The sequence below is a fragment of the Lynx rufus genome, unplaced genomic scaffold (genome assembly GCF_022079265.1).
Source record: "Lynx rufus isolate CCGP_SWC_20201006 ecotype Redwood Valley unplaced genomic scaffold, mLynRuf1.p SCAF_9, whole genome shotgun sequence".
In the NCBI taxonomy this organism is placed as follows: Eukaryota; Metazoa; Chordata; class Mammalia; order Carnivora; family Felidae; genus Lynx; species Lynx rufus.
The window spans coordinates 57,050,717-57,069,387 of NW_025814897.1; the positions used below are offsets into that span (position 1 = coordinate 57,050,717).

The 18,671-nt window shown below is 54.0% G+C and overlaps 1 protein-coding gene across 3 annotated transcripts in view; it reads left to right on the forward strand.

Moving 5' to 3' along the window:
- The window catches only part of ARRB1 (arrestin beta 1), a 76,198-nt gene that overhangs the window by 49,146 nt on the left and 8,381 nt on the right, over nt 1-18,671 (forward strand). For all 3 annotated transcript variants that reach the window (XM_047071816.1, XM_047071817.1, XM_047071815.1), the window contains 12 exons: nt 2,424-2,454; nt 3,905-3,965; nt 5,445-5,489; nt 6,289-6,485; nt 7,763-7,822; nt 8,666-8,733; nt 10,980-11,115; nt 11,979-12,063; nt 12,502-12,574; nt 13,634-13,771; nt 14,954-15,037; nt 18,501-18,571. In XM_047071816.1, coding sequence (XP_046927772.1) covers nt 2,424-2,454; nt 3,905-3,965; nt 5,445-5,489; nt 6,289-6,485; nt 7,763-7,822; nt 8,666-8,733; nt 10,980-11,115; nt 11,979-12,063; nt 12,502-12,574; nt 13,634-13,771; nt 14,954-15,037; nt 18,501-18,571 — 1,049 coding nt within the window. The remainder of the gene's footprint in view (nt 1-2,423; nt 2,455-3,904; nt 3,966-5,444; nt 5,490-6,288; nt 6,486-7,762; nt 7,823-8,665; nt 8,734-10,979; nt 11,116-11,978; nt 12,064-12,501; nt 12,575-13,633; nt 13,772-14,953; nt 15,038-18,500; nt 18,572-18,671) is intronic.

Sequence of the window (18,671 nt, forward strand, 5' to 3'; positions counted from 1 at the left end):
TGCTTAGGGTATGGGAAGCTGCTGTTGTTGTTTGAAGAAACCGTCAGAGTCCCAGCTTCCTGAGCAGGTGGCCCCAGGGACTGATTGAGTTATCGGGACATTCCCCACCACTGGCCACGTTTCCTGCCCTTGTTGCCCTCGTTCTCCTTCTTGATCCTTACTCACCCTTTCATCTCTTCCCCCCTCCTCTCCCCAGTTCTCATTTCTCCTCTTTTCTGCTTTTCCCCAAAGCTGATGAAAAACACTTGCTTTAGGAAAGCAGCAGTGTTGGCTATAAAGGGCCCAGCCTCTAGACGCAGATGGAATCGGGTCTGAATCCTGACTAGCCTCTTGCTTGCTGTGTGTTCCTGGACAAATGATCAGATGTCTCTGAACCTCAAGTTCATTATCAGTAAAGTGGGAGTTATAATGCCCATTTCACAGTGTGTTGTAAGAAACAAGTAGGCACTCAACAAATGCTAGTTCTGTCTTACTGCCCTTTCTCTTTCCGTCCCTCCCTTCTTGACTGTCACTCCTCCCAGCCTGGCCCTCAGTCCCCTCCCATGGTGAGGGTGCCCCTTGGCCCTCTCAAGGATCACTGGAATGGCCTTCCCTGACTCAGTTATTTCCCTGATTCAGTTATAACTCAGGCAGTTGTGATCTCTCCTGTCAGACCCTAGGCTCTTGAGAGTTAGACTGAGGTTTCTGAAAGCAGTTGGGGGTCCCTGTGGCCCTGTGGCCCTTCTCTGGTCTCCTCCGCAGGTCCACTTGGGAGCTGCTGGTTCAAACCATGTGATCTGTATTTTTTCTCACTTTAGCAACTATTACACCCCAGCTGACTGTGGCATTTTCACACTCCAAACACTGCTAAATATTTATAAGGAGGAGAAAAGCCCAGAACCAGGGGAGGTGGGGGAGAGATGCACCAGGCCCTCCTTACAAGCCAGGCTCAGACCTGTCTGTGGTCCCTTGGGCCCCAGAAGTTGGAGGAGGTGCTGTGGAGGCAGCACAGGGCCACCCCCTGACACCCCCCTGGGACGAGCAACTGTCACTGTGGCACTGTGGGCCTCACCCTGCCTTGCCCTGGATACCTGCTGCGCCCCCTGCCCCGGGGAACCCATGTGGGTTGTGTGGATCCTTCTGGGCCTCTTGTGGGCCTGCTCTGTCCCTCCACTCCATTGCTCTGTTTGTGAGTTTCTCTTTGTGTTCGTTTGTTTGTTTTTTCATCTCTCGTTCCATCTGTTATTTTCATGCCTGCAGGACAGCATCCCTCTCCCCTCCTCTCCCTCCTCCCCTCCCTCCCTGCTCCCTCCTCCAACACCTTCTCTAGTCTCTGAGGCTCTGCCTCTTTCATTTTTCTTCTCTCCTCCCAACAGTGTTGTGAGCAATTCTGGGGCTAGATGATGGGGGCTAGGTGAGGGGGTCTCAAGCTCCCAGGCCTAGCGGGGAGAGAGGATGGGGTGGGGGCGCTGATGGGGACCACAGTGTGCTCTAGAAGGCCCAGCAAGCACTTTGCAAGGGTTGGGGGCCGCGGGTCTGCCTGATGCACATCCAGTGCTCTGCTGTGTGGCCATGGGAACATCTCCTACCTTTCCTGGGCCTCAGTTTTTCATTTGATTCCTTCACTCATTCATTCATTTACTCACTCTATTAATATTTGTTGAGTGCTTGGTACCTGCCATGCATGAACACAGATTTATTAAACACCTACCAGGGACGCTGTTCTAGATGCTCAGGTCAGGATATTTCAGTGGAGAAGAAAGACCCCAGATCTCTGCCTCCTGGACCTGACATGTTAGCAGTGCAGACAAGCGTAAATTAGCAAGTCGCTCGTGTAGTAGGTTAGCCAGTGGTGAGTGCTGTGGGAAAGAAAATAGAGGCAGAGGAGGAGAGGAGGTGAGAGGGGAGGCCACAGTGAAGCCACGTCACAGAAAGGCATGGGGCTGGCAAGCAGATCTGTTGTGGGGACCATGCCCGGGAGAGTGGACTGCCAGAGCAAAGGCCCTGAGGCAGGCCCCACCCTGGTGTGTTGGAGGCAGTGTGAATGGAGGGGTGGGGGAGAGTGGGAGGTGAGCCCAAGGGTAAAGGAGGCAGGGGACACCACACACAGAAGCTTTTCCTCTGCCTGAGCTGGGAGGACGTTGAGCAAATGAGTGGTATTCTGTGACATATCTTTAGAGACTCCCTCAGCCTGCTGCGTGAGGAGGAGGCCGAGGGGCCATGGCCAGATCCAACAAAAGCTGTAACGGCAATAAGGAAGGTTTGGGTGGGCGCCGGAGGTGCTGGGATCTGATTATGCCAGACGCTGTTCTGGCTTTCAAGGCTTGGATGGTGCCTGGAAGCCCTCCAGGCCCTTGCCCTCTGTCCTGCCCAGGGAAGGCCCGCAGGAGCCTTCCCCTGGTGGGATGCGCTAATCCTGGCTTTCTCTTGCTTTCTGTCTGCAGGGTGTTCAAGAAGGCCAGCCCAAATGGAAAGGTGAGTCTGTAACAACCGCGCCCCAGCTCCTCCCTGGCCCCAAATGCTTGTCCTGCCTTGGCCACTTCTGTTGCCCATGCAGGACCCCACACTCCCCGGTCTGTCCTTAGGAGCTATCCACCTCAGGGAGAGGGGCCTTTCGGGAAACTTTTCTGTCTGCGGGGGGTAGTTCAACTCCCCCGGACTTTAGGGAGCCACTGCTCTGGTTTGAGATACAGCCTATCATAGACTTCAGTGTGAGTGTGATAATTAGACTAAGCGTCAAGGGCCTTGGGGGCACTGATTCCCCTGGTGTGAGAGGTGCCTGCAGCCTCTCTACTGAACCCTGCCATCACCTAGTTATCCAGGGCAGCTCCCAGGGTCTGTCCTGCTTTCTTTCTTCCCACAGGCTGCAGGCTCCATCCTGCTTTCCTTTCGGTTCAGCAGGTAGATATTACTGACATCATTCCTTGTCGGGTGCAGGCCAAGCCGGCGGGGACTGGGTTAGGGTGTTCCAAGACAAATAAGGCACACCCCGTGCCACTCACGGTCAGATGGGGGAGGCAGGCACAGAAACCGGTCATTTCAATAGGAAATGGCAGGTGTGGGGTAAAGTGATGCCCAGGGGCTATGGGACCCAGCCTGGGCAGTCAGCGATGGCTTCTCTAAAAGGGATGCCTTGTCTTCCAGGCAAGACAGGGTGAAAAAGGGCATTGTAGGCATGAACATAACTCACAGGGCGTGTGGGGGAATGAACAGCAGTTGAATCTGAGTGCCAGGAGGGAGGCAGGGGGAGCAGGAGCCAAGGTGGGACGGGTTGTAGGGCTCAGGAGCCCGGACTCCTGGGCTGGCAGATAGTACCACGCGTGCTCCCATGTCTCCCTTCGTGCCCACAGCAGACATCGCCAGTCACTGCTCACCCTTTCCTGCTGAGCCAGGATTCCGCCTTGGAGTCCTTCTCCACCCAGAGGCCCAGGCAGCCCCCATCTATCAGAGTTGGCATTTGGAATGAAACCCATTTGTCATCTTACCTCTGGGCCCTGGGAGCCATTAGAGGGTTTTCAGACGGGAGTGGCATCATTAGATTTGCATTTTAGGACGACTGGTCTGGCCTAAGGAGAGGAGAAGGGCCTGGAGCTTGCGAGGCTGCAGGCCACAGACCATCAAGGGGGCTGGTGCGTCTGGTGTGCCGTCCTCAGTGTTCTCATCTATAAACCAGGAACACTGATAACTTCTTCATAGGGGGTTAGGATAAGCAGGTACTTTCAAAATTGTACAAGGGTTTGTTGATATTAGGGCTGGAGCTCGGGTCCAGGTCCAGTTAGGACTTTAATGTGTGTTAAGGATGGATGGGTGTAGGAGTTTCACAGGCAGCTCCCAGGTTCTCCTCCAGAGCAAGGGCCAGTGGCTTTTCAGGGATGTGTCCCCCAGGCCCACAGCTGCTGACACCCCCTGTGCTTATCTTCCCCAGCTCACTGTGTATCTGGGAAAGCGGGACTTTGTGGACCACATCGACCTCGTGGACCCTGTCGGTGAGTCCCTGCAGAGGCCAGGGAGGAAGGCGGGGGAAGGTGGGGCCAATCCGGCCGCTTCTAGAGAGGGTTTGTTAGAGCCACCTAGGAATAGCTCTCAGGTCTCCAGAGGGACCTAGTGTCAAGAACAGGGTGTAAGCGGTTTCCTGTGTCAGTTGGCAAACATTGACCACATTTACCGAGCAGCCCCGTTCCCTTCAGTGAGGACCATGTGAGGGGAAAGTGTGGGCGGGTTGAGGGGAGAAGCAGGCAGGGTGGCCTGACGATGACGATAGCAGCCGCCACTCAGTATAAGGCTTCTTACACGCCAGACACCTTTAAGTCCTGGCTCCCACTTCCCTCCCCCAAGAAGCCTTCCCTGACTGATACCTCTGGTTGGGGGAGTGCCCTCTCCACTGATTTGTTTACGGAGTCCCTGGTGCTCAGGCACAGAGGGAATACCCATAGTAAAAGGAGGGGAGATGCTCAGCAGGTTCTGGAATGGGGTGGGCATCCCCTGGCCAGGTATCCCTTGGACCTGCTCAGGACCAGGACAGGACCAGGAGCCCTCTGGCACTGACTTCCAGATGTGGCCTCTGAGATTCCCAGAGAGATTGCTGTAAGGCAGCGTCGGGGGAGGGTGGCAGTGGGCTAGAGTTGGGGAGAGAGAATTTTCTTGCTCAGTGGGTATGCGTATGGTTGAGTAAAGTTTGACCAGACGTAACCAGGAATGCCAGGCAAGGAGGTGACCCCTGAGCCAGAGTTTCTGGCTTCTTGGGGTTCTGTGCAAAGAAAATGTCCTTTGTGTCCAGCTGGACTCTACTGGGTCAGGGCCAGGCCATGGGACATTTTCCGTGGTATCGCATGAGCCAGGCACCAACTAACCCTTTAAACATATCAACTCACTTAGTCTTCGCAGGAGCCCTGTGAGTTTGGTCCTACAGGATCACAAGTCCCGATCGGCAAATCCCAAGTCCAAGAAACTCTGGAAATCTAAACTTGCTCATACGTTTGACGTGGGACTCACTTAGACGCAAAACCTGACCTGAACCCATAGGGAGCTCTTTACACGTTAGCCTCTTGATGAAAATATCCATGTTTCCCTGCCGAGGTGTTAAGGGGTTTGATCATGGGGCCCCAGATCCTGCAGAGGGTATTACAGAACATATGGAAGGTGTACCATGGGGCCTTTCCACAGTTCAGAACCTCTCAATTCTGAAGTATACCCGATCGTAGGGGTTTCGGACCCACATCGTCAGTCTTATTAACAGAGAAGAAGCAGAGAGGTAGCGTGCCCCAGGCTACCAACTGGATCTGTAAGGCCGGCCTGAGGGTAGGGGTTGGGACATGGTAGTGCTGTCCCCTAGGTGCAGGCCTCCCCATTTCTCTCATGATACCCAGCAGACAGATGGTTGGGTTTGGGTTTGGCGTGGTGTTTGGGGCTCAGGAATGTGAGAGGTCAAGTTGGGAGGGTGTGCTCACTCTGTGTCCTTCTTCCAGATGGTGTGGTCCTGGTGGATCCTGAGTATCTCAAGGAGAGGAGAGGTGAGGTGGTGGTCCCCACCTCCAGCCCATCAAGGGGCCTCCTGTTCCCCACCGACTTCTAGCCCAGGGCTTCCCTGAGTCCCAGGCAGGACATCAATTAATTTTACGGCCCTTCCCTGCCCAGCCCCCCTGGCTCTTCCCTTTACAGCTCCAACAAGCATCAGAGCAGGTGCCCTGGCCTTCTCTGGCCTGGGGCGGCCCACTTAGGCCCATTTTGGGAGAACCTTTTCAGTGCCCTGAGCACTCTCAACGTCAGTATATCATGACTGCTGCAAGGCTGGGGCTGCCCAACAGGGCAGGAGTTAGGGTCTCATTACAGGAGAGAAAATGGAATCCCAGGGAGGTGAAGGGTTTGTCCAAGGGAGACACTGGGTGGGGGTTGGGCTGGGACAAGACCCCGTGCCTTCCAGATACCACCCGGCCCTTGTTTCCCCCTCCCTCTGCTCTCTCCAGCCAGTCCCTTCCCCGGCCCCACCCTCCCAGTCCTGCCAGCCTGTGCCAGCCCTCACCAACCCTGTCAGTCTCCTGTGCTCCTCCTCACTTCCGCTGGCCAGAGTGGGGGGTGGGGAAGGACAGAGCTGGTCCAGCAGTCAGCCCCCACCTCCTCCCAGGGGCCAGGCCCGAATGGCTCTCCCAGGTACCCAGTACCCCCATCCCAAGGGCAGCACAGCCCTCCCCACAGGAGCTTTGGGACAGACCTATGAGCTCCAGTTGGGCCGATCCCAGGGCTCAGCTGGTGCTCTGGGGGGCTTGCTCGCTGCCCTCCTGGGCCCGTCCTCAGTGCCCCCTGCTCCCACAGTCTATGTGACACTGACCTGCGCCTTCCGCTATGGCCGGGAGGACCTGGATGTCCTGGGCCTGACCTTTCGCAAGGACCTGTTTGTGGCCAACGTGCAGTCCTTCCCGCCGGCCCCTGAGGACAAGAAGCCCCTGACACGGCTGCAGGAGCGCCTCATCAAGAAGCTGGGCGAGCACGCCTACCCTTTCACCTTTGAGGTTAGGGACCGCCAGCCCTCTGGGCAGGCACATGGGGGCAGCTGGGGCGGCAGCTCCATGGCACTCAGTTTCTCAGTGCACGTTGGGACCTGGGGCACTGTCACTTACACTACCTGGTAAGTGTCTCTTCTCTGGCCACCACCAGGGGCGGCACCTTACCTCTGGGCTACTCCTTGGACCCTCCTGTGTCCAGGTCATTGGCGGGAGAGAGTGGGGTGGGGAGAGACTGTAGAGAAAGAAGGAGCCCTTTCTCGCCCCTGAGTTATTACAAGACTGTCTCCTCCCTCAGACCAGCTGCCCACATGGCCCGGCTTCAGCCCAGCTCACAAACCAGGGGTGGCACATAGTGATTTCCCTGCTCTGCCACTTTGCTGAATGGGAAGACTCCCAGATGCTGGATTTTCAAATCTCCTGTTTCTCAGACTCCGATTCTGTGATTCAGTGAAATCCCCTGGCTTGCTGGGAGGTTAGAGCAGGAGAGAGGAAACAGTCATCCTCTCCATGGTAGATGTATTGGTTTCCTGTAGCCGTGTGACAAACCACCGCCAACCTGGTGGGAATTAAACACGGAATTAAAACACAAGTTATCGTCTTACAGTTTGGGAGGTTAGAGATCAAAAATGGGTCTCACTGGGCTGACATCAAGGTGTCAGCAGGGCTGCGTTCTTTTGGGGGCTCTAGGCCCTGCCTTTTCCAGCTTCTGCAGACCACTCACGTTCCCGGGCTCAAAGCCTGCCCCCCTGTCTTCAAAGCCACCAGGAGCCGGCCAGTCTTTCTCACAGCCCGACACTCTGACACTGGCTCTCTTGCTTCCTGCTTCCCCTGCCAAGGTCCCTTGTGACTATATCGGACACACCTGGATAATCCCCGATACTCTCCCCATCTCAAGATCCTTAACTTAACCATATTTGTAAAGTCCCTTTTGCCATGTAAGGTAGCACAGTCACAGGTTTTAGGGATTAGGATGTGGACATCTTTGGAGGGGGGTGGGTATTATTCTACCTATTATAGTCTAGGTGAAACCCTTTAGGTAAAGAAAGACCCTGAAATCCTTGGCTTTACTGGAGGGGCCTCTGGCCCCATGTGGGGCATCCTTGTCATGGTCTGATGGGGGAGACATGGTCTGTCCTCTGGAGCCCCAAGTCTGATGGAAGAGACATGGCCTGTTGCTAGGGACCCCCGATCTGCTGAATGTGCGTGGGGGTGATGGGTGGGTGACATGGGGAGGTCAGTGGTGAATGTGACAGGAGACCTATTCTCATCTGTTCCCCTAACAGATCCCTCCGAACCTCCCATGCTCTGTGACATTGCAGCCGGGGCCTGAAGACACAGGGAAGGTGGGTCACCTCTCTCGGAGCATTTCTCTGGGTGTAGGACGTTTGTATCCCCAGGGCCCTGGCTTTCTCTCTGCTAGGTGCTGGAACCCTCTTTGTGGAAGCCACGTCGTGTCTAGGCCACTTCAACACCACCTCAGATAAGCAGCCCCTTCATAAAGGGCGGCTGATACTGTGTCATCCTCACCCCCACATTCAGTTACGTGCAGTCTGTCCTGGGCTTGTTGGCTGTAGCAGACCCAAAATATTCTCTGGACTACCACCCGGCCTCACAACCTCACATGGGGGAGGTGCCTTCGTTGTGGCTTCACAAGTGGGGGAACTGGGGCTCAGAGAGAAGTGACACCTCCAGTGTCACAGGCCCCAGATCTCTGAGCCCCAGTTTCCTCATCTGCAAAATGGAGACAAAAGGATGCACCTCCTCATGGGGTTGGGAGGGTGGAGTGAGACACTGAAGCACTGTAGGGTCTGCACACAGTACGTGCTCCCCAAACAGGCTGAGGCACCCGCTGTTATTTCCGGGTGGCTGCCTTGGTGAGGACAGCTGCCCAGACCAGGCAGGTGTCTGGAGAGTGGAGCCCGGTGAGGGCAGTTTGGGATGTCCAGTGTCGGGGGAGCTGGGAGAGCTCTGCGGGAAGGTCAGATGGGGGAGGCCGCCGCAGATGGAGGCGGCACTGCACTGGGGCTGAGCACAGGGCCCCTGAGTCAGGCTGAGGGGTGGCCGGGCTGTGGGAGTCTGGTGTTCCCATCCAGCGTCCTTGTTTGTAAAATGAGAGGGTGGGATGGCTGTGCTGTCGGGACCCTGCCCACTCCAAGGCCCTGTGGTCAGCAGCCCCTTCCCCTCAGGCCTGTGGTGTGGACTATGAAGTCAAAGCCTTCTGTGCTGAGAACCTGGAGGAGAAGATCCACAAGCGGTGAGAAGGGCACAGCTTCCCTCCCGGGTGTGGGCTGCCTGCTGGCAGAGGGAGGGAGACAGGAGCAGCAAAGTCTGAAGAAGAGATAAGTAACAATACCTGGAAGTGTGAGAGGAGGGGCCACATATTCCAGCCTCAGGAACTCTGAGAAGGGCACTCTGGAAGGCCGGCAAGTCATGGAGGGTTTCCTGGGGGAGGTGGCTCAGTAGCCCTGGCTCAGGCCTCATCATTTTTTCCTTCACACCACTGTACCTGCCTCCTCCATCTTCCTCCCTGCCTCTAGTCTTGCCCCGCCAGACTGCATGGCTTTTTGTTTTGTTTTGGAAAGAAACACAAGATTCAGATTGTTTTTAACAGTGGATGAGATTTTTCCCAGCCACCCTGGAACCCACCGCCCCCCCCCCCCCGCCCCCACTTCCCAGTTCTTCTCCTGGGAGGCCATCAGCAGGTGGTGGTTGGGGTGGGTGGGGGGATGGGGGGATGTGGGGTCAGTGGAGGCTTTTAAGCAAGGGAGGGAAGTGGAGTAAGTGAAGCCCCCCCCCTGGGGAAAGTGAGGGGGGTGGTCAACCCACGTGTCAGAGAAGGTAGTGCTCTCCCAGCCAGGCACAGCCCTGGGCAGACAGTCTAGGCTGGCAGGCGGAAACAGCTGGCCCTGACTTCTGAGCCGGACTGCCCAGCCCTGCTGTCATGCCTGCTCCTCCTCCAGGCAGGCCCTGCCCAGCCTCCTGGTGAGGCTGGTCTCAGCCCCCAACTCTGATGTGCTCTGCCTCCCCAGGCACAATTCCTCCCGGAGGCTGGCTGAGGGAGGGGCTGCAGCTTCCTAGGGCATGGGCTGAGTTTGCCATCTGGTGGCCAAAGGGTGTATTGCAGGCATCTCTATCTTCAGCCTGGGAAACTCCTGAGTTTGGGGAGATGGGACCCTTCTCCCTGGCTTCTGGCTTCCTTTTCTTCTTAAGACCTGAGACCAGGGGAAAGAAAGGGGGTTGTGGGTTTTTGAAGGGGCCTCACCAGACCAAGGAAGAGGAACGACACTGAAGGCCACCACCCTCACCCCACCACCAATGGGACATTTTATGTCCATACTACTACTAACTGCTGTTACTAATGATATAGCAACTGTCATTTATCAAAGGCCAATTAAGGGCCAGACACTATTCAGAGTGATGAACGTGTATGAACTAATTTAATCCTCACAGCAACCCTGTGAGGTAGGTGTGGCTATTATTACCATTTTCTAGATGAGGAAGCTGAGACCCAGAGGTTAATTTTCTCAAGGTCATATAGCTAATAAAGGGAGAGCTAAGACCTCAACCCTGGCTATCCAGTTCCGGGGAGTGGAGGTGAGAAACGGGGGTGCTGCTGGCATACCCAGCACGCCACAGACGCTGCCTCACCGGGTCCCATTCTTTCCCAACTCTTGAGCCCTCCCTCATTTCCTCCCTGAGTGCCTGTCACCTTCATTGAGCACGATCTCTTCTCTGGGCCTCCATCTTCCCACTGAGTCTCTGTCCTCTTCACTGGCCAGCATCCTCCTGACTGAATCCATACCCCCCCCCACTAAAACCCATCACCTCTCTGAGCCCCCATTTTTTCATGGGGCCCCTCTGTGTATTTTGATTTAATAGATATTTGGTGGACGTTTGTTAGATGGCAGGCACTGTCGTAGGTGGTGAGAACACAGCAGTGAACACTTTAGATACAAAATGTCCTTAAGGAGCTTATGCTATTAGGTGACATAAGGGATGCAGGAAGTGAAAACATAGTCCCTTTCTTGCCATCCTGCTGACTACCAAGACACAGACCCACATGAAGTGCTTCCATGGGGTAGTTCACTTTGATGGTGTGGGAGTTCAGACCAGGAAATCAAGTGAGCTGATCCAGGAAGGCTTCTTGGAAGAAGAGGTATTGAGTTGGACCTTGAAGAAGGAAGCAAATGAGGGCAGAAGTGGGAAGAGGGTGTTGCAGGCAGGGGCTCAGTGCAAGTGAAGATGCAGAGAAAAGACTAGATAGACCATCAAGGGTGATAGTGAGGAAGTGGGGGTGGCTGCAGACACAGTGGGGGAGGATGGAGTGGGGCCAGGTGGCGACTCTGAACACAAGTGGCCTGTGTTAACCTCTGCGGTTTGGACGGATTCTAAGGCCATGGGGAGCCATGGCAGTCTCTTGAGCAGGAAAGGGAGGATCCCAAGGGAAGGGGATGGAGGCAGGTGACTCTGGCTATCTTTCACTCTGCCCATCTCCATTAGGAATTCTGTGCGCCTGGTTATCAGGAAGGTTCAGTATGCCCCGGAGAGGCCTGGCCCCCAGCCCACAGCTGAGACCACCAGGCAGTTCCTCATGTCGGACAAGCCCCTGCATCTAGAGGCCTCCCTGGATAAGGAGGTAGGAGGTTTAGACTTGGCAGGGGGTAGGGGCTGCTCTACTGGGGCTGGGACCTCAGATCCCAGGTCTTTCATGGCCTCTTGGGCTCCTCGGGTAGGAGCTTCCGCCCCCAGTCCTAAGGCCACAGGGTTCAGGGAATCTGAGACCTCCCTCGGGGGATTTGGGGAAACCTCTGGGGGCCCAAAGGAGCGGCAGAGTGGGGCATGAGCCTGAAGGGTGCGATTGACTTTAGAAGTCAGGGTACCTCCCAAAGGGACCTGGGTTCTGGCCATCTCTCCTCACCCCTTCCCCCTTTTGAGGTGTGGACACTGCCCTTTCATCTCTGGGACAGCCAAAGGCAGGTGCTGGGGGCATGATTTGAGATGAGGTCCTTCAGTGAGCTCTTAGAGCCGGTTCCCTCAGTGAGCAGGTCAGCTCTTCCCCACCTTTCTCCTGCTTCTTTTAGACCCTCCTGTGTTTAAAATTCCTGGCACCCATTGTGAGCAGGCACTTGATACATCACTTAGTCCAACCCCTCCATTGAATAGAGGGGGAGGCCGAGGCTTAGACTGGTCCAAGGTCACGCTGCGCTCATCCTTCATTACCATTGTTTTATTGCTCTCATTATTTCTGGTGACCATGTCAGGACTGGAGCCCAGGACTATCACCTTCTAATTCAATCATCTTTCAGAAATCCCACAAAGGAACTGAACATGCCCAGTGACTTAGCATCAGTGGGAAGTGGCTGATGAACTTGAGGCCAATGTCAGAGTGGACAAAGTCTGGGGAACCCCAGGAAATGTGTGTGGGGCCTCTTCTCTCTCTCCCTATCTAGAGTTTTAATACTCTCTGGTCCAACCCTTCTCCCTTCTTACCCCTCCCAGATCTATTACCATGGAGAACCCATCAGCGTTAATGTTCACGTCACCAACAACACCAACAAGACAGTGAAGAAGATCAAGATCTCGGGTACCCTGGGCACAGGGCCAGCCCAGGGGGGCAGGCAAGAGGGAATCCACCCAAGGGTTGGGGGTAGCTGAAGCTTCTCCCCTTGTTAACTTCTGGCCTGCAGAGAAGCCCAGGGCCTGCTCTAAGCCAAAGGGTAAGGCTTTTGAGGCTAGTAACACAGCTGCTCGTTGGCCAGGTAATGAGTTTACTGTTTAAGCCACCTACTCTTAGGTTCCCTAGGTTCTGGGCAAAGCTGTCCTTGAGGGAGATGTTTGGTAATGGAAGGGAATGGGTGAGTTTGGGCTACCTCTTAGGTAGAAGATGGGGGTGGTCTCTTGCAGAATCCCCCAGTGCATTCTGGCCATTCCTGGGGCTGAACATCCTCAACTCAAGGGAGCCTGGCTTGCCTGGGAGCTGCACCCCTGGCTCACACCAGCTTGTTTCCCTCTTCCTCCCCAGTGCGCCAGTATGCGGACATCTGCCTTTTCAACACAGCCCAGTACAAGTGCCCTGTGGCCATGGAAGAGGCTGAGTAAGTGAGCACAAGCGCAGCCTTGGATGTGTGGGACTGGGTGGGAAATGAGAAGTCCTGGCTCCGGTTACAGGTGCAGATGGCTCTTTTCCACCTGGTAGAGGGCTGGACCTCAGATTTTCTTGCCACTCACAGCAGCCTTTTAGAAAACATCCACTTGATTTAGCCACAGGAAAATGCATGTGACAGTCAAGGGAAAGACCTACTTAAACTAGCATGACCAAATTAAAGCTAGTGAATCTAAGGGGACTAGGGTCATGACTACACTGTACCAGAAACCTAGATTGAAGGAGATACTTTGCTCTGAGCTTCCTGGCAGCCACAGCAAAGAGGGGAAGGCACTAGGTACACAGCATTTTTTGTCTGATAAAGGAATAATCCAGTTCATTGGGTAAAAGGGAGGGTATGTGGGAGGGTAGAGAATAATTATATTTAAAAAATTTAGGTTTAATTTAACAGAAGACCATGGGGGAGGGGAAGGGGAAAAAAAGATACAGAGGAGGAGGGAGGCAAACCATAAGAGACTCTTAAATACTGAGGACAAACTGAGGGTTGATAGGGGGTGGGGAGAGGGGAAAGGTGATGGGCATTGAGGAGGGCACCTGTCGGAATGAGCACTGGGTGTTGTATGGAAACCAATTTGACAATAAATTATATTTAATTTAAAAAAATTTAGGTTTGAGGACAGCATGGAATCTTGTCCCAAACCTGTTAGCAGCTAAGTCAAGAGGAGAGATCTCAAGTGAAACATCTTTTCTTACCTAAAGGAAGTAGATGCTCCCAGTAGAAGACACATCTGTTTAGTTTTGTTTTGTTTTTTTTTCCTAGCCCTGCCTCCTTTTGGGAGGCAAGTGCATTTCATGTAATTTTTCATGCGTGTGTGTGTGTGTGTGTGTGTGTGTTTACATGTAATAGCAATCAGTACTTTTGAAAGTTAAAAACGTGTTTTAATGTTACTATGTGATCTTGGAGATGTTCTGGCTGGGCTGGGGGTGATGGCTGGGGATTGGCTCTTGGGGGGGTGGGCGGTATTTCCACACCCGCCTCCCTTCTTCCCAGTGACACAGTGGCACCCAGTTCAACATTCTGCAAGGTCTACACACTGACCCCCTTCCTGGCCAACAACCGAGAGAAGCGGGGCCTCGCCTTGGACGGGAAGCTCAAGCATGAAGACACGAACCTGGCCTCCAGCACCCTGTGAGGACCCACCCTCCCTACTCCCTGCCCCCAGTGGGTCCACACCCATCTATTCCCACCAGTTCCAGTACATGGTGTGGTTACCTTCTCCCCAGGCATTGTCTCTGGCCCATCCTCAGGAGCTTGAACTATAGGGAAGCTGTCCCCTTACTCCCATCCCTATCCAGGGGTGACCAGAGAGCAAGCTGGGCCCCTAGACCCAGCTCTCTTAGTCAGTGCTGGGATCTGCTGGCTTGCCTAGGGGAGGGCAACCTGGAGAGACTTCCTGCAGGAGGCAGCAGCTCCTGACCTAGGGTCTACAGTCATATGGGGTGTGTCCCTGAGGCAGAGTAAGGCTGGATTCATCCAGCAGGAGAGGATGAATCAGAAGAGGGGTGGGGAGTCTGGGAAGATGTGGACAGTGAGCTGGGCAAGACCAGATGGAAGTGTGGCCCTCAAAGGCAGGGATCCCAGGGCCATATGATCACTCTTGCCTCATGGTCATCACTGACTCTGAGGCTACCTGCTTTAGTGGAGACCTGGGGTGTGGAGAACTCAGCTTGCCCTATCTGCTGAGGTCCGGCCCTTCAGTGGGGCTTTGGCCTGCCTCTGTAGCAGCCCTGCCCGTGACTCCCAGTACAGACCCTGTGCTCCAGCCACACAGTTGCTCACATGCACGTGCTGGCCACTCACCTCCAAGCTTTTGCCCTCTTCCCCTTCTTCCACCCTGGCTCAAATCCTAACTGACTTCAAGACTTCCAGACTTGAGGGGCCACCTCCTTCAGGGTCTTCCCCGCTACCTCCGCCCCACTGCCTTGCCAACCTCCCTTTTTCTCTCTGAATTCCCTGCCTGGCGAGCCCTTTGTGCCCCACGGGTTGCTGAACAGTGAGAGAAGCAGACTCCGTCTATCTAAGGGTAGAAAGAACCTACTGCGCTGCTGGGAGTCAGGCCCAGGGAGGAAAGGGGCTTGAGAGGTGTGCACAGGGAGTGAATTTCACAACCAGATGTGGGACCCAGGGCTCTAGGTTCCTACCCGCTCAGGGCAAAGCTTACCTTTCTCATATACAGAGCTCTGTTTGCACACGGTGGCTGAGTGACCCAAGAGAGGGATGGATGGCTGCTGCCCCCACTGCACCCTACCCTACCTTGTCTCATCTACCCAGCCATCGTCCATGAACCTGCTTCCCTATGTCACCTTGCAGGTTGAGGGAAGGCGCCAACCGGGAGATCCTGGGCATCATTGTTTCCTACAAGGTGAAAGTGAAGTTGGTGGTATCTCGGGGCGGGTAAGTGTTCTAGCCCAGCCCAAGACTCTGAGCGCAGAGGGGGGCATCCCTGACCACCCACAGCCCACTGCCCCATTCTGCCTGTTTGTCGGACCTTTTAGCTGCAGCCACCAAGAGGGTAAACCGAGCTGGAGGACTTCCTGTTTTTTCTCTTCCCTCTTCATGTTCCTTTTCCTCCTCTTCTGCCCCCTTTCCCTCTCCTACTTCAGAGACTTTCAATCCCTTGCCTGCCCTCTCCATGTTTCTCTCTTCCTCCTCCCCCTCCTCCTCTTCCCTATCCCTGTCTGGGCACATGGGGTTGTTGTGTGGGGGAGTATTCCTCAGAGTCTGTGCTGTGGGATCTCCAGAGGGTTCTGTCCCCTCATCACATGTTAGGGCACAGCACCCACCCCTGCTCATGCACATGCTGATCTGCTGAGGACATGGCTAAAGGGGCTCAGAATCCCAGAGCTGGATTAGGGATGTTCTGACTCCCATTTGACAGATGGAGAAACAGAGGCCCAAACCGTTCTCCACACATTTCCTGAAATCTCCTCCCCTAATCTCAGGTTGTAGGCTGGTGCTGGGGTCACTGCAGTAGACCAGACATATTCCCTGCCCCGGAGCACAGTCTAGTGGAGGCTCAGACACAACTTTTCCCCACAGAATGGGCCTGCATGTTTTTAGAAACCTAGAATTAGGATTTCTAATTTGTCACAGGGATTTTTTTTCTTGTTCATAAATGTCTATGAAAAGATTTGAATGCTAATGGCATTAGACATTGAATCCCCTTTATTACTAGAATGTGCCCACATATTACAGGACATCTCAGAACTGCAAATCCCAAGTCCTGTGCCCTGTGGCTCTTGCAGGATCCACAGTCTGCCTCAAGCTCTTCCTTGAGGAATCCTCGGTGAATCCCAGATTGATTTCTTCTGCCATCAGAGAGGCCTCCCCAGGGCGGGCAGCACAGGGGTCAGTTTTTTTGTCTCCTTTGCAGAAGAGGATCCTCGGCTTAGTGAGGCCTCCTGTGAGGAGATTTGGCTGAGCTGGGCCTGGATTTCAGTCCCCCAGGCAAGCCTAATGCCGTTTCTGTGTATCTCTGACTGAGGTTACAGCCATGCAGTGGTGGGTGGGAGTGCCTCTCAGGGTCTTCCCTACCCCTGTGGGCAGCAAGGTGATGAATGAATGTACTTTCTGTTTTCTTCCTCTCTGAACTCTCTCCTGACCACTTCTCCCGCCTCCTCTGACCCACCCAGCCTGTTGGGAGATCTTGCATCCAGGTAAAGTCCCTCCCTTCAACCTGATCGACCCACCTTCCTGGAGGGCCCAGAGATCCAGAAGTGCAGGGCACTGGGTTGGAAGGAATCTTAGCAGTCACTTTCGATTGCCAGACTCAGTCATGTGCTAGGACTAGAACCCTCCCCAAAGGGACGAGGGAGATGCAGTTTCTCCTTTAAAAACCTTGCCCTGTTCTTCCATTCCACCCAAGAGATAAAAACCTCTGCAGACAGCAAGGTCAGCTTCGTTGATCTGGGGAATAGCCCCGTAAAAGTCTGGCATTTTGGAGAAATGCGGGTTTCGTGGCTTCCAAACTTGTACACTAATGGGAATTAACTGCTGGCCATGCGCTGCTAACGAGAGGTCCTGGGGAGATCTGCTCTCCTTGTAGCCAGCTGGATCCATGCGCATTCCCCAAACTGCACATGCTCCACATGCAGTGTTTTTGCCTCCTCCTGTCACAAGGTGGCAGTATTGTTCATCCCAAGAAATCATCTATTTGGAGAAGTGAAATTAATTCAATTCAGTTCAGTACAATTCAGCAAAGATTTTCTGAACCCAGGTTTGTGCTCAGCTTTGTGCTACATGCTGAGATCCCACGGAGGAATCAGACACATCCCCTGCCCTTGATCACTCAAGGCCTGCTGGAGTTAATGTCTAGATTCTTCCACCCACATCCTGTATGGCTTTAATGAAGGTTGGCAAACTCATTCTTCCATTCTGATAGTTCACTCTTCCAAGTGAATCTGGAAAAGCAATCCCCTTTGCATTGAAAAAAAAAAGAAAGAAAAGAAAGAAAAGAAAAGAAAAGAAAAGAAAAGAAAAGCAAAGAAAGAAAAGCCAGACTATTGTAATAGCCTATGAATTGCCCATGTTCCCATTGAGGGGAAGTAATGATTCTGGCAGGTACCAGTGTCACAGTTCAGTCAAACCTTTTACCTATATCATCTCCTAGAAGTTCTAGTGGTTCTCAAAGGTAAGCATTGCTCTCCCCATTTTCCAGATGAGCTCAGTGAGACTTGAAGATGCAAAAGTGTCCCTCCCAGACAGTGCTGGGGCTGGGAACAGACCTTTCTGGTTGCACAGCCAGTGTCCCTGCCCACTCTGTTCCACTCTCCCTTCCTCCCCACCAGCTGGGCTCTGGGCAGCAAGGTCAGTGAGATGAGGCTGTGCCTGAAGGTGCTCACTGTTGGCAGGGCCTCCAAGGTGACAGCATCCCAAGCTGAGAGGAGAAGCTTTCATGGCTCCTTCTGTAGGAGTGGAGAGCAGAGGATGGATAGGAATCACCACCTCAATTCTGAGCAGTTATCACTCATTGGGCAAGGATGTCAATTATGGAGTCAGAATCTTGTCACTTCCCATTAATAGCTGTGTGGCCTTGTGCAGTATTATTTTTCCTCCTTGTGCCTCGGTTTCCTAGTCTGTATATATGCTATACTAATGGGGTTGTTGTGGAGATTAAAGGAGCTACTCTAGAATAGTCCTTAGCACAGAGTTAGCACCACGTGTCTGCTCTTGTTACTATTCTGTTCATCAGGGCCAAGGGGAGGGAGGTCCTGGTCAGAAGCACTGGGTGTTGGTGGCACCTCCCCCTGTTCTTCCCCACCACCCAGTCCCTCCGCCCCTACAGGGCTTCAAGGCTCTATGCACAGTGTAGATAGCCCTGGGGCCTGGGCCAATACAACTTGAATTCGATTAATTGACCTCAGCAGTGCATCATCCAGATGTGGGGGGCTAAGACCACAGGAGCACTTTTATAAGAGTCTCATGGAGATGTTGGGAGGTGGGACTGAGTCGGCAGGAAGGGTTGTGTTAGGGAAGGCTGGGCTGGCTGTGGTGATTTGAGGCCTGCATAGTCCCAGGACACCTCTGGGACCACCCAGGGACCAATGTGCACAATGCTCTGGGCAGTCCTTTCCCCACCCCTGTGCCTCCTCCCAGCTCATGAGAATCCAAGGATCCTTCTCAGGAAAAGGGGAGGTTTCCATTTTCTTTTTTTTTTTTGGAGCCAGCAGAAAAGGGCTTCTAATTCACCTCCTAAAGAGAGTAAAGCTCAGAGAGTGGCAGAACTGGGGCCTGAGCAGATTTCCTGCCTTAGCTGAGATCTACCTCCTCTGACCATAAAATAGGGCATTGATAGGGCATTGAATCTTACAGCCCGAGACTGGGCTCAAGGCTCACTGGGTCTGGGTCTCTGTTTCAGTGATGTGGCCGTGGAACTGCCCTTCACCCTAATGCACCCCAAGCCCAAAGAGGAACCCCCACATCGTGAAGGTGAGCAGGATCTGTGGGTCACTGGAGTGGGAATTTGCAGGTTGCTGACCCCATTCTCCACCAGTGCTGTGTTTCCCCATCATCCCATCTCACTCTGGGT